The sequence below is a fragment of the Lagenorhynchus albirostris genome, chromosome 5 (assembly GCF_949774975.1).
Source record: "Lagenorhynchus albirostris chromosome 5, mLagAlb1.1, whole genome shotgun sequence".
Lineage (NCBI taxonomy): Eukaryota > Metazoa > Chordata > Mammalia > Artiodactyla > Delphinidae > Lagenorhynchus > Lagenorhynchus albirostris.
In genome coordinates, this window is record NC_083099.1 from 42,671,168 (window position 1) to 42,686,788 (window position 15,621).

The window sequence follows — 15,621 nt, forward strand, 5'->3', positions numbered from 1 at the left end:
AATTACTCAAAAAAGATGCTAAGGTAAGAGAGAGCCACTTTGCACTTGTCAGTTATGCGATTTTCATTCTTGGAAGCATTTAATCCTTTTGTGGCTGAATTATGTTAGCAGAAAGCCCTGTGAAATAAAGATGAGTGATGAACCTCCTCAGTGATTCATACATTTTGAAAGTTAGACTTCTGGAAGTAGAAGAAAAGAACAGGGAAGTATTATAAAATGAGGTTCTTAAGAATATGCTTTGATGAAGGATCAAAAGTATAAAATCATTTAGCCAGTCTCTATAAAGTGACAACTGTATTTTCTTTTTACTTCCACTTAACTTGGACTCTTAGTTAAGACTTAAAGTTAAAAAAATAAATGAGTAGAATGACTGTATTTTTTACTCAATCATTATCTGATTTAGTAAATTCATTATAAGCAGTTAAACTCTTTAAATGAACTCGAGAACCAGAATAACTGCAGTGAAGGTCAGGATATGAATATTGACAAGGACTGGGAATAGAATTATTCCTTCACTTCCATTCATAGTTATGTTCTTTCTCTTCAAAGGTATACAGATGTTCTCCTGATGGCCTATGGGTAAATTTCCAATTTTTTTTTTTTTTTTTCGGTACACGGGCCTCTAACTGTTGTGGCCTCTCCCGTTGCGGAGCACAGGCTCCGGACGAGCAGGCCCAGCGGCCATGGCTCACGGGCCTAGCCACTCCGCGGCATGTGGGATCTTCCCGGACCTGGGCACGAACCCGTGTCTCCTGCATCAGCAGGTGGACTCTTAACCACTGCGCCACCAGGGAAGCCCTAATTTCCAAATTTTAAATGGAATGATAAAGAGGAGCAAGCTACTTAGAAAACTCTGTTGAGCAGCTTATGGTGGGATTTATCTAGCTAGTCATGAAATTTGGCTGAATTGCCTTTCATGACTTTTATTTATGTATTATTTATTTATTTACAGCCATTGTGCTTTTATTGTAAAATTAATAAATTCTTTATAGTAGATTATTAAATATTGGCATATTTATACAATGGTAATGAGAACCAACAAACAACTATATGCAACAGTATAAATCAATTTTACAAATATAATGTTGAGCAAAAGAATTCAGACACAAAAGATTACATAGTATTCAATTTCAATTATATAGTGGTTAGTACAAACCCCCCAAAGTCTATGATGCTAAAAGTCAACTGTAGTTACTCTCAAAGGTTAGGCTGTGACAAAAAGGGGACACAATAGAGTCTTCTGGGACACTGATAATATTCTGGTTTCTTACACAACATTGTAAATCAACTATACTTCAATTAAAAATAAAATAAAAGAGACTAAGAAACTAAAAAAAATTATTTTGGTTTCTTCTTTGAAAAATTTTTATTGGGGTATAGTTGCTATAAAGTGAATCAGCTATACATATACATATATGCCCTCATTTTTGGATTTCCTTCCCATTTAGGTCACCGCAGAGCATTGAGTAGAGTTCCCTGTGCTTTACAGTACGTTCTCATTAGTTATCTATTTTATATATAGTATCAATAGTGTATATATGTCAATCCCTATCTCACAATTCATCCTACCCACACCCTTTTCCCCTTTGGTATCCATACGTTTGTTCTCTACGTCTGTGTCTCTATTTCTGCTTCGCAAATAAGATAATCTATACCATTTTTTAAGAATCCACATATATAGGATAATATATGATATCTGTTTTTCTCTTTCTGCCTTACTTCACTCTGTATGACAGTCTCTAGGTCCATCCACGTCTCTACAAATGACCCAGTTTCATTCCTTTTTATGGCTGAGTAATATTCCATTATATATATGTACCACATCTTCTTTATCCATTCCTCTGTTGATGGACATTTAGGTTGCTTCTATGTCCTGCCTATTGTAAATAGTGCTGCAATGAACATTGGGGTGCATGTCATGTGTCTTTTTGCATTATGGTTTCTCTCAGTATATGCCCAGTAGTGGGATTGCTGGGTCATATGGCAGTTCTATTTTTAGTTTTTTAAGGAACCTCCATACTGTTCTCCATAGTGGTTTTATCAATTTACATTCCCATCAACAGTGCAAGAGGGTTCCCTTTTCTCCACATCCTCTCCAGCATTTATTATTTGTAGATTTTTTGATGATGGCCATTCTGACTGGTGTGAGGTGATACCTTATTGTAGTTTTGATTTGCATTTCTCTAATAATTACTGATGTTGAGCATCCTTTCATATGTTTGTTGGCAATCTGTATGTCTTCTTTGGAGAAATGTCTGTTTAGGTCTTCTGCCCATTTTTGGATCGGGTTGTTTGTTTTTTTCATATTGAGCTGCATGGGTTGCTTGTATATTTTGGAGGTTAATCCTTTGTCAGTTGCTTCATTTGCAAATATTTTCTCCCATTCTGAGGGTTGTCTTTTGGTCTTGTTAATGGTTTCCTTTGCTGTGCAAAAGCTTTGAAGTTTCATTAGGTCCTTCCCATTTGTTTATTTTTGTTTTTATCTCCATTTCTCTAAGAGGTGGGTCAAAAAGGATCTTTCTGTGATTTATGTCATTGAATGTTTTGCCTATGTTTTCATCTAAGAGTTTTATAGTGTCTGGCCTTACATTTAGGTATTTGATCCATTTTGAGTTTATTTTTGTGTATGGTGTTAGGGAGTGTTCTAATTTCATTCTTTTACATGTAGTTGTCCAGTTTTCCCAGCACCACTTATTGAACAGACTGTCTTTTCTCCACTGTATATTCTTGCCTCCTTTATCAAAAATAAGGTGACTGTAGGTGCATGGGTTTATCTTTGGGCTTTCTATCCTGTTCCATTGATCTATATTTCTGTTTTTGTGCCAGTACCATACTGTCTTGATTACTGTAGCTTTGTAGTATAGTCTGAAGACAGGGAGCCTGATTCCTCCAGCCCCGTTTTTCTTTCTCAAGATTGCTTTGGCTTTGGGGTCTTTTGTGTTTCCATACAAATTGTAAAAAATTTTTGTTCTAGTTCTGTGAAAAATGCCATTGGTAATTTGATAGGGATTGCATTGAATCTGTAGATTGCTTTGGGTATTATAGTCATTTTCACAATACTGATTCTTCCAATTCAAGAACATGGTATATCTCTCCATCTGTTTGTGTCTTTTTTTATTTCTTTCATCAGTATCTTATAGTTTTCTGAGTACAGGTCTTTTGCCTCCTTAGGTAGGTTTATTCCTAGATATTTTATTCTTTTTGTTGCAATGGTAAATGGGAGTGTTTTCTTGATTTCACTTTCAGTTTTTTCATCATTAGTGTATAGGAATGCCAGAGATTTCTGTGCATTAATTTTGTATCCTGCTACTTTACCAGATTCATTGATTAGCTCTAGTAGTTTTCTGGTAACATCTTTAGGATTCTCTATGGATAGTATCATGTCATCTGCAAACAGTGACAGCTTTACTTCTTCTTTTCCGATTTGGATTCCTTTTATTTATTTTCCTTCTCTGATTGCTGTGGCTAGGACTTCCAAAACTATGTTGTCTAATAGTGACGAGAGTGGGCACCCTTGTCTTGTTCCTGATCTTAGAGGAAATGCTTTCAGTTTTTCACCATTGAGAATAATGCTTGATGTGGGTTTTTCATATATGGCCTTTATTGTGTTGAGGTAAGTTCCCTCTATGCCCACATTCTGGAGAGTTTTTTTTATCTTAAATGGGTGTTGAATTTTGTCAAAAGCTCTTTCTACATCTCTTGAGATGATCATATGGTTTTTGTCCTTCAATTTGTTAATATGGTGTATCACATTGATTGATTTGCATGTATTTAAGAGTCCTTGCATCCCTGGGGTAAATCCTACTTGATCATGGCATGTGGTCCTTTTAATGTGTTGTTGGATTCGGTTTGCTAGTATTTTGTTGAGGATTTTTGCGTTTATGTTCATCAGTGATATTGGCCTGTAATTTTCTTTTTTTGTGTGATATCTTTGTCTAGTTTTGATATCATGGTGGTGGTGGCCTCATAGAATGAGTTTGGAGTGTTCCTCCCTCTGCAATTTTTGGGAAGAGTTTGAGAAGGATAGGTGTTAGCTCTTCTCTAAAATTTGATAGAATTCGCCTGTGAAGTCATCTGGTCTTGGACTTTTGTTTGTTGGAAGATTTTTAATCACAGTTTCAATTTCATTACTTGTGATTGGTCTGTTTATATTTTCTGTTTCTTCCTGGTTCAGTCTTGGAAGGTTATGCCTTTCTAAGAATTTGTCCGTTTCTTCCAAGTTGTCCATTTTATTGGCATAGAGTTGCTTACAAAGGATCTCTTATGATCCTTTGTATTTCTGCAATGTCAGTTGTAACTCGTCCTTTTCAATTTCTAATTTTATTGATTTGAGTCCTCTCCCTTTTTTTCTTGATGAGTCTGCCTAAAGTTTTATCAATTTGGTTTATCTTCTCAAAGAACCATCTTTTAGTTTCATTGATCTTTGCTGTTGTTTTCTTTGTTTCTATTTCATTTATTTCTTTCTACTAACTTTTTTTTTTTGGTTCTTCTTTCTCTAGTTGCTTTAAGTGTAAGGTTAGGTTGTTTATTTGAGATTTTTCTTGTTTCTTGAGGTAGGATTGAATTACTTTAAACTTCCCTCTTAGAACTGCTTTTGCTGCCTCTCATAGGTTTTGGTTCATCGTGTTTTTATTGTCATTTGTTTCTAGGTATTTTAAATTTTTATTTATTTATTTTTGGCTGTGTTGGGTCTTCACTGCTGCATGCAGGCTTTCTCTAGTTGTGGCAAGCAGGGGCTACTCTTCATTGCAGTGCACTGGCTTCTCATTGTGGTGGCTCCTCTTGTTGTGGCTCTAGGTGCATGGGCTTCAGTTGTTGTGGCACGCAGGCTCAGTAGTTGTGGCTCGTGGGCTGTAGCGTGCAGGCTCAGTAATTGTGGTGCACGGGCTTAGTTGCTCTGTGGCATGTGAGATCTTCCCAGACCAGGGCTTGAACCTGTGTCCCCTACATTGGCAGGTGGATACTTAACCACTGTGCCACCAGGAGCCCCCTCTTGGTGTTTTTTGATTTCCTCTTTGATTTCTTCGGTGATCTCTTGGTTGTTTAGTAGCATATTGTTTTCCCCCCAAGTGTTTGTGTGTTTTTTTACTGTTTTTTTCCCTGTAATTGATTTCTAATCTCATAGCCTTGTGGTCAGAAAAGATGCTTAATATGATTTCAATTTTCTTAAATTTACTGAGGCTTGATTTGTGATCCAAGATGTGATCTATCCTGGAGAATGTTCCACGTACACTTGAGAATAAAGTGTATTCTGCTGCTTTTGGATGGAATATCCTATAAATATCAACTAAGTCTACCTGGTCTAATGTGTCATTTAAAGCTTTTGTTACCTTATTAATTTTCTGTCTGGATATCTATCCATTGATATAAGTGGAGTGTTAAAGTCCCCACTATTATTGTGTTACTGTCAATTTCCTCTTTTATGGCTGTTAGCATTTGCCTTATGTATAGAGGTGCTCCTATGTTGGGTGCATAAATATTTACTCTTGTTATATCTTCTTCTTGGATTGACCCCTTGATCATTATGTAGTGTCCTTCTTTGTCTCTTTTAATAGTCTTTATTTTAAAGTCTATTTTTTCTGATATGAATATTTCTACTGCAGCTTTCTTTTGATTTCCATTTGCATGGAATATCTTTCTCCATCCTCTCACTTTCAATCTGTATGTGTCCCTAGGTCTGAAGTTGGTCTCTTGTAGACAGCATACACATGGGTCTTATTTTTGTATGCATTCAGCCAATCTGTGTCTTTTGGTTGGAGCATTTAATCCATTTACATTTAAGGTAATTATCAGTATGTATGTTCCTATTACCATTTTCTTAATTTTGGGGGGTTTGTTTTTGTAGGTCTTTTTCTTCTCTTGTGCTTCCTGCCTAGAAAAGTTCATTTAGCATTTGTTGTAAAGCTGGTTTTGTGGTGCTGAATTCTCTTAGCTTTGCTTTTCTGTAGAGCTTTTGATTTCTCCATCAAATCTGAATGAGATCCTTGCCAGGTAGAGTAATCTTGGTTGTAGATTTTACCCTTTTATCACTTTAAATATATCCTGTCACTCCCTTCTGGCCTGCAGAGTTTCTGCTGAAAAATCAGCTGATAACCTTATGGGAATTCCCTTGTATGTTATTTGTTGCTTTTCCCTTGCTGCTTTTAGTATTTTTTCTTTGTGTTTAATTTTTGTTAGCTTGATTGATATGTGTCTCAGACTGTTTCTCCTTGGATTTATCCTGTATGGGACTGTCTGTGCTTCCTGGACTTGATTGACTATTTCCTTTCCCATGTTAGAGAAGTTTTTTACTATAATCTCTTCAAATATTTTCTCAGACACTTTCTCTACTTCTTCTGGGATCCCTATAATTTGAACATTGGTGCCTTTAATGTTGTCCCAGAGGTCTCTGAGACTGTCCTCATTTCTTTTCATTCTTTTTTCTTTATTTTGCTCCATGGCAGTTATTTCCACCATCGTATCTTCCAGGTCACTTATCTGTTCTTCTTCCTCAGTAATTCTGCTATTAATTCCTTCGAGTTTATTTTTAATTTCAGTTATTGTGTTGTTCATCACAGTTTGTTTGTTCTTTAGTTCTTCTAGGTCCTTGTTAAACATTTCTGTTTAACAGAATTGGATCATCTTTACTGTTATTACTCTGAATTCTTTTCCAGGTAGACTGCCTATTTCCTCTTCATTTATTTGGTCTTGTGGGTTTTTACCTTGCTCCTTCTTCTGCCACATATTTCTCAGTCTTCTCATTTTGTCTAACTTACTGTGTTTGAGGTCTTCTTTCCACAGGCTGAAGTGTCATAGTTCCTCTTGCTTCTTGTGTCTGCCCTTGGTGGGTGAGGTTGGTCCAGTGGCTTGTGTAGGCTTCCTGGTGGGAGGGACTGGTGCCTGTGTTCTCGTGGGTGGAGCTGGATCTTGTCCCTCTGATGAGCAGGGCCATGTCAGGTGGTGTGTTTTGGGGTGTCTGTGAGCTTAGCACAACTTTAGGCAGCCTGTCTGCTGATAGGTGGTTTTGTGTTCCTGTCTTGCTTGTTGTTTGCTGTGAGGCATCCAGCACTAGAGCCTGCAGCCAGTTGGGTAGAGCCATGTCTTGTATTCAAGATGCAGACCTCTGGGAGAGGTCTCATTAATTAACATTCCTTGGGGTCAGGAATTCTCTGGCAGTCCAGCATCCTGGACTCAGTGCTCCCTTCCCCGAGGCTCCAGCCTGACCCCCGGCTGGGGAACAAAGACCCCACAAGCCACACATCACAGCAATAAAGGGAAAAAAAGGGGTGGGGGGAGAAAACAAAGGAAAACAAAAAGAGAAACAAAACCCAAGAGAAATAGCAAATACAGAAACAAATAGCAACAACAGCAATAAAACCAAAAACAAACAAAACTCCAAATGGTAAAAGCAAAACCAACCAAACAAAAATGAAAACAAACTCATGCACACACAAAAAGAAACAAAAACAAAACCAAAGAAAACAAAACCCAAGAGAACAACCAGACAAACAGAACCCCAAAATGAAATCAAACAATTAAAAACAAAACTAACACAAACAGAAAACAAAAAACAAAACTAAAACAGAATGCAAACTGAAGAATAAAGCAAACAAAAACAGACACACAAAAACAATTTAAAAAAGGATTAAAAGAAAAAACAGAAAGAGGGAAAAAAAGATAAAAACAAAATAGAACAAAGAAAAGGAAAAAACAGAACAATTAAAAATAAAAACAAAAAAATTAACAAAATTATAAAAAGGAAGAAAAAAAAACAGAGAAAAACCAAACAAACCTAAAACCCCCCAAAATACTAAATAAAAATAATTACAAAAAACAAAGCCAGCAACAGAACAAATCAAAACATAATAATAATAATATTTTCCTGGGGTCTCAGCTGTCATTGTGCTAGCCCCTGCTCTGAGCCATAGCCCACCTCCACCTCCCCAGTAGGCCCTCCAGTGCCTCTAGGTTGGTCTCTCGACCTGCTGTGGGCACTGTGAGGACAGGTCAGACTCTGATCTGGCCCAGCTCATGCATGTGCTTGCCCCCAAAGTCCACAGCTACCAGAGCTAGACCAGTTTCATTTGTGGGAACACTCATTGTCCATTCAGATCCATAGATGCAGGGTCTACGAAGCTGATCACAGGGCCTTAATATGTAGCTTGTGCAACTGATGGAAAGATTTTTGTTCCTCTTCCTTAGTCACCCTGCCCCTGGGGCTCAGCTGTGATTTTAGCCCCACTTCTGCATATGGGCCACCCACAGGATTCTGCTCCCTAGGTTGCCCTGGAGCACTTGGGCCTGCGCCAGTGAGGACAGGGAGTGGAGATGGCATGGCTGCCTGGGTCGCAGGAGCTCCAGTGGCGACAGATGTGCAGGGAAGTGGTAGCCACAGGCACAAGAGATCTGGCCTAGTGTGAGCATTTTCTAGTGCCCAGTGGCAGGTGTGCGAGGGCCAGCCCTGTCAGGGCCCTCTCCTAGCACCTGCAGGGATGGGCAGGGGCTGGTGCGTGGGGAGAGAGGCTGCAGCGGTGGCTGCATCCCCTGCATGTCACTCAACAGTGGTGCCTTGCTTCCATGGCAGTCCATGTTTCCTCTACAGGCATTCCCAGTTGCATATTTCCTCCCTCCCATCCCCATCGGCTCTCTCCTTGCAGCCAACAATAGTACTCCTCCTGGGTTTGTACTCCAATCCCCATGCTCCAGCTCCCACCGCCGTGCGCACCAGTGGACACACGTCCCAGTGTGGGGCATGCAGTGCTGTTGCATGGACTGTCTGTGTAGGTCTCACTCTGTGCTCTCTGCCACAGACTGGCTGTTCCACCCTCCTCTGACAGCTTCAGGTGCTTCCCTTCTGTCCCAACCAATTTCTCTGTCGGTGAGGGGGCTTCCCCAGATGTGGGAACCTCTCTTCTGCTTCAGCTCCCCAACTGGGGAGCAGGTTCCATCCCATTTCCTCTCCTCTTCTTTCTCCCTTTCTTTCATCCTGCCTGGTTATGCAGGCATCTTTATTGTCCTTTCTGGTGTCCAAGGTCTTCTACTAGTGTTCAGCCGTGTTCTGTGAGAATTGTTGCATCTGTAGATGTATTTTTTTTTTTTCACGGTACGCAGGCCTCTCACTGTTGTGGCCTCTCCCGCTGTGGAGCACAGGCTCCGGATGCACAGGCTCAGCGGCCATGGCTCATGGGCCCAGCCACTCCGCGGCATGTGGGATCTTCCCTGACCGGGGCACGAACCCTCATCCCCTGCATCGGCAGGCGGACTCTCAACCACTGCGCCACCAGGGAAGCCCTGTAGATGTATTCTTGATGCATTTGTGGAGAGAGATGAACTCCATGTCCTCCTACTCCTCCGCCATCTTGAAAAGCCCCCTCTTCTCATGACTTTTAATTTGACTTAGGGTTTCTTTTTCCCTGGAAAAAGTGAAACAAAATATGTTGGTTATATCATAAATAATATGGCTGGTAAGTTGATGCCAACCAATATTATATACAGTTATGTTTGACTCTGTACAGATTGCTAAACTTTTTCATACCTCAGTTTCTTTTGTGATGAAAGTGGTGACAAAAATATGTGCTCTACCTTTCTTGATGGGAGATGCTACAAACTTTTGTAAATGAAAAATATTCCAATTGATGAAATGTGCTCTGTTATGTGAGCCTCCCTGTTATATGAGAGGCTGTTTTATTATCAAATAAAAATTAATATTAAACTAAAAGTTTGAAATTTAAAAATTCATGTTAAGAGCTTGGAACATTACCTGGTGCAAAGTAAGTGCTCAATGAGAGTTAGGTATTATTGTTACTGTTATTTTTGCTATTATTAGTTACAATTAAAATAAATCTAGAGTGGCTGTACTGTAACAGGATGGGCCTTTGGCCAGGCCCAGTATAAAAGTCCATTTTGTGGTAATATGGCAAATATCTAAAAGCCCAGATATTTTTATTTTTTCAAACATGAATTTTCACAGCTTTATAATGGCCCAAAGAGTATATGAAAAAATTTCCAAACAAAATGAAAATTAGCTTTTCCTTGGTGCTTTATGTATATCAAGGACAATATTTTTTATCCTGTGTGAGGTTTTTTTTTTTTTTTTTTTTTTTTGCGGTACGTGGGCCTCCCACTGCTGTGGCCTCTCCTGTTGTGGAGCACAGGCTCAGCAGCCATGGCTCACGGGCCCAGCTGCTCCGCGGCATGTGGGATCCTCCTGGACCAGGGCACGAACCCGTGTCCCCTGCATCAGCAGGCGGACTCTCAACCACTGCGCCACCAGGGAAGCCCCCTGTGTGGGTTTTTATCATGAATAGTTTTAGCTGACTGCAGAGTGTTGTGCTCTATGTTTTAGCTTATATGGTGCATGGTACGATCTCTCACACATTGTGAGGGATATAAAAAAAGAGGACCTTTTAACTGTCGTTCAGAATTCGTAACAAGAAGAGCACAAACACAGACATACATAATGTAAGGCAGAATGTCATAGGTTTTGTAAGAGATTTGAAGAGCTACAAGAATGCTGAGGGAAAAGCTGAAATCTGTTTGAAGAGATTTGGCACTACCTCCAAATATACTTTAAATGGTTCACCATCAATTGGAATAAAATATTCCTAATGTTGCTCAATAAATTCTTTTTCCATTTTGTTTTACCTTTACACATTTTGGTAAAGGAAACATTAGAATGTGACACAGTTGTGAAATGGGTGTTTGTTATATCATAGCTAATATAATTAGAAAAATGTTAATCTTGGTATCATTTTAGGACTTAAGGGAGAACGTGGGGAGCAAGGAACAAACGGAGTTCCAGGATACCCAGGAAAACCTGGAGTACCAGGTAGTGTATAAAGTATATCTACTGTGTGTAGTCACGTGTGCAGTATGGCCCTTAATTTTCTTCCTGTTTGTATTTAAAGTTATCAGGGAGGTAAGATGGAAGTATCAATTAGTAATAATCTTCTAATAATTTAGTGTACTGATTGGATGGAGTGTTATCAGCACTAGTGTAGGAGTCTGGAAGTGGTAAAAGTATCTGAACTCTGCACCTCTTTCTCGCTGTCCTTGGGAAAAAGATCTCTAAATCTTTCTGGGTTGCAGGTGTTTTGCCTGTAAGATTTTGGGTTTGGATGGACAATATGGAGATTTAGGAGAATAGCTGGGTTGGGCCAAAATGCAAAGTATAATGGAACACAACGGGCAACTATAGTTCTAATATTCTTCATCATCTTAAAAGTCAAACAAACAGACAAACTAGATATATAATATCTAAATATAAGCTGTTGCTTCTCAGTAGCATTAACTCTTTCTTTTATGAGGGAGTCGCTTGATTTGAATGGCTCAGTGTAAGACTCTCCTCTGCATGGCCATTGCTCAGGCAAGAAGCAGGTTTCCAGCTCCAGTTAAGAGGTTTTGTTTCATTTTGTGAGCTCTCTGATAATAGCATAATGGTCATACCATATGTGAGCCTTAACCATTATTTTAATTTTTCCATTTCAGGTGGACTTGGTCCTAAGGGGGATAGAGGAAATATTGGCCTGGCAGGAGTGAAAGGACAAAAAGGCTCGAAGGGGGACACGTGTGCCAATGGTACCAAAGGAGATAAAGGAGACCGAGGGGCTGTGGGTGCACCAGGCTTGAATGGAGAGCCTGGGGCCAAGGGAGACAAGGGGGAGATGGGGGATAAGGGCTACTGTGGAGATTCTGGGGAGAGGGGGGGAAAAGGAGAAAAAGGCGAGGAGGGCACGAAAGGAGAAAAAGGTAGCAAAGGAGATATTGGAATGGAAGGGAAAAGTGGTTCAGACGGGCTGCCTGGGCCCCAAGGTGATCCAGGAGTTAAAGGAGAAAAGGGAGAGTTGGGTCCTCCTGGTCTTGTGGGACCTGCAGGGCCAAAGGGTGAACTTGGGAGCAAAGGGGTCCGAGGGTCTATTGGGAAGAAGGGCTCTCGGGGCCTCAAGGGCTCCAAGGGGGAGGTGGCCAGAGTCCCACAGTCAGCTTTCAGTGCTGCTTTATCCAAGCCTTTCCCCCCTCCAAATGCCCCTATCAAGTTTGACAAGGTTCTCTATAACGACCAAGGGAACTACAGCCCTGTCACTGGGAAATTTAACTGTAGTATTCCTGGGGCATATGTTTTTTCCTACCACGTCACCGTGAGGGGCCGACCTGCTCAGATCAGCCTGGTGGCCTGGAATAGGAAGCAGTTCAAGTCCAGAGAAACGCTCTATGGTCATGAAATAGACCAGGCCTCTCTCCTCATCATCTTGAAATTAAAAGCAGGGGACCAAGTCTGGCTGGAAGTTTCAAAAGATTGGAATGGGGTGTATGTCAGTGCTGAGGATGATAGCATTTTTACTGGGTTCCTTTTGTACCCAGAGGAAAACCCTGGCATTTCACCATAAACTTGTATCTTCAACACTGTAGTTTGGGTTTAGTGGAATAAGTCAGGTAACATTGGGTAGTGCTATTGAAAAAAGTAAGCTTCATTTTTTTTCATGATTATAAAAATAATACAGAAAAATTAAGAAAAAATTATATCACCTAGAGTCAATAATTCCTATTTTAGAACATCACCTTTAAAAAATATTTATATGTATTTGAGAGCATGTGTCTATTAATTTTGTAGCTAGCTTTTTTCATTTAGCATTATAATGGCATTTCTCAAGCCCTTTAAATAATATTTGTATACAAAAATATGAATGAAATTTGTAATAAATAAATATATTCTTACTAAATATTTTCTGTCTCATAAAAATGTGTGTAACTCTTTTCAGTGTGAATGTGAGGCTAACAGCTGACATATGATGGGTAGGTATTTCTCAAAAGTTTCTAATTCCCACAAAATAGAACTATTCCCATGTTAGTTTAATTCAGGGAGAATACACAGAAAGAATAGTGAAGACTAGCTAAAGTATTTTTAAGATCAATCAGTGTGTAAGGGTTTGCTCATAAAAAACCTGTATTATATGGACTTGTGTGTTGGGTAAAAGGTAAAAAGAAAGTTGATATAGATATTGCTTCATCATAGCAAAGATCCAGCGATTCATCTAATTATTGTGTTTAGAAGAACTGAATGTCCCCCAAAGATTTCATAGTAAAATTAAATCATTATTGATCTAAAGTTTCAGCCCTTTCTTCATGGAAGAACATTTAATTTGGATAAATTCTTTGGCTTCATTATCATCATCTCTAAAATAATTAATTCTAGTTATTCAGTGATAACATTGCTGTAACAGGTGGGTATTTGGGAATTCACTTGCAATGTGAATATTTAAAGCTGTGAATATATAATAACTCAACAGCCTCATTTATTAAGAAGTGAATTTGTTGACTCTAAATTGAATTTGGTTTAATGAAGGCATATAGTTATGCAGATTTGCAAATCTTGGTGAGTCAAATCAGGGAGTGAGTGATGGGAAACATTTTGGCCTTGCTCTGCCAGATAAACAAACCCTGAAAAACATAATTTATTTTTGATCTTCATATATATGTATATATATATTAGAATAGTACTTCTCAAACTGTGTTCAGAGGAAAACCATTACTGGAAGTTGTTATTATGAGCTACTGCAAAGAGTGGGTTCTGTGTCAAACAAATGTTGGAAATGCTATATTCTATCTCCCTTTTAAAGATTCATAGAGCATGTTAGTGTAGTCCCTGATATTCCCACAGAAAAGAAATTTGTTTAATTTTGTTTTGTCCAGTGATACTATATTTGAGTATAGAACTCATCAAGCAGCATCCCATGGAACAGCGTTCTGTAAGATGCCAATTTTGGAAATGTTGCATTAGTTTCTCATCCAAAGATTACCCAGCAGGCTGGGATAAAGTTTACTCTTGACATTTAGCCCTTGCTTCAGCAACTCTTCTCTATTTAGATTGCAATATTGCTTTAATTGTGGCTTTGCTTGTATTTGTCACAGGGAGAGTAAGAATTCACAAATGATTAAGACAGCGATATTTGCACTTAGACTTTTCTTTTCCAGTTTGAGGACGGGATAGTGAAGAGATTCCAGGAACTTAGAGTTTTGTCTCTCTGTATTTTCTTATAGATATATTTCTTTCTTTATGCCTTCTCCATCTTTGGGTCGGAGGGATTTGGGAGGCTGAGACCAACTAACCTAGGAAGATGGAAGAGAAACCACATCAAAGGATGTGATGCAAAAGGCAGCTGGGCAGAGGGCCAGTAAGAGAGGAACAATTCACATGGAGGATTTATGATATCCAGTGGTGTCTTACATGTGTGTTTGTGGTAAACATTTTATAGGAAGTCTGAACTTAAGAGTTTAGGGTTAGGATCCAGTGTTGGTGGTTAGTTATGAATTTTCCTCAGGGCATCCCGACTAAGGAAGTTCTTAGCCTTTGGGATGGCTTTGGGAGGTGACTTCTGGGTTCTGTACGCCACTCTCTGCTACAAGGGTGAAGTGGCACAACAATGTCCCTTCTTTCAACTATACCATGTCTTCCATCTCGTTGAAAGCCCGAAAACAAAGAGTGGATGTCTTGCATCCCAAGGATTTGAATGCAACCCATATCCTGCTCCTACCCTAATGACTGTTGCATATCCTGACCTCTCCCCTGAATGCCTCCCCAGAGTATTAAACTGCTGAGAGGACTTCCCTGGTGGTACAGTAGTTAAGAATCCGCCTGCCAAAACAGGGGACATGGGTTCGATCCCTGGTCCGGGAAGATCCCACATGCCGCGGAGCAACTAAACTTGTGCGCCACAACTACTGAGCCTGCGCTCTAGAGCCCGTGAGCCACAACTACTCAGCCCGCGTGCCACAACTACTGAAGCCCGTGCACCTAGAGCCCATGCTCTGCAACAAGAGAAGCTACTGCAAGAGAAGTCCACGCACCGCAACGAAGAGTAGCCCCCGCTTGCCGCAACTAGAGAAAGCCTGTGCACAGCAATGAAGACCCAATGCAGCCAAAAGTAAGTAAGTAAATAAATAAATGTATTAAAAAAAAAACCACTGCTGAGAGTTAAAATACATCTCAGGCTTAACATGACAAAACAAGCTTCTGAAAGTCTCCCCAAGCTGCTCTTCCTACATCCTGCCCTAGCTCATATAATGGCAACTTTTTATGGAGATGCTCAGGCTGAAAACCTTGTGTCATTTGATTCTTCCCTTTCACACTTAAATCCAGTCTGTCAGGAATCCTTCTGGTGCTTCTTTCAGAAAGTATTCAGAATTTGATGACTTCTCACATCTCCATTGCCATACCCTGATGAGACCACCATCATTTATTGCCAGGATTTTTTTATTACAGTAACCTCCAGATTGGATTTCCCTAAGATACAAGGGGCCAAAATACAAATGGGACCCAACATAATAAATATCTAAATATTCGAACTTTATGAGTCAATCTAACAAAGTTATTTAAAATATGTTCTAGCCTCCTACTTTAACGTATACTCTTATGTTGAAAAAGTAAGAAACAATTAATGATTTTTATATGACCAACAGTAAGCAAAACATAACAGATGACTGAATTACTATTGTGTGTGTCTGGGTGTTCTCTTAATGAGTAGGTGATATTTGGATGAGTATAGAAAGAGTTTAAGTTATGAATTACTATATGTCTATCCTGTAGATGTTATTTTTAAAACTTAATTTCAGTAAAATATATGCCACATAACCAAGATTTCCATG

At 39.4% G+C, this 15,621-nt stretch overlaps 1 protein-coding gene across 4 annotated transcripts in view; it reads left to right on the top strand.

Annotated features, from left to right (window-relative positions):
• The window catches only part of OTOL1 (otolin 1), a 60,303-nt gene extending 47,605 nt beyond the window's left edge, over positions 1 to 12,698 (top strand). For all 4 annotated transcript variants that reach the window (XM_060149209.1, XM_060149211.1, XM_060149212.1 and 1 more), the window contains 2 exons: positions 10,736 to 10,807; positions 11,467 to 12,698. In XM_060149209.1, the coding sequence (XP_060005192.1) occupies positions 10,736 to 10,807; positions 11,467 to 12,365 (971 nt within the window). In that variant the 3' untranslated portion in view covers positions 12,366 to 12,698. The remainder of the gene's footprint in view (positions 1 to 10,735; positions 10,808 to 11,466) is intronic.
• Positions 12,699 to 15,621: the final 2,923 nt, after the last annotated feature.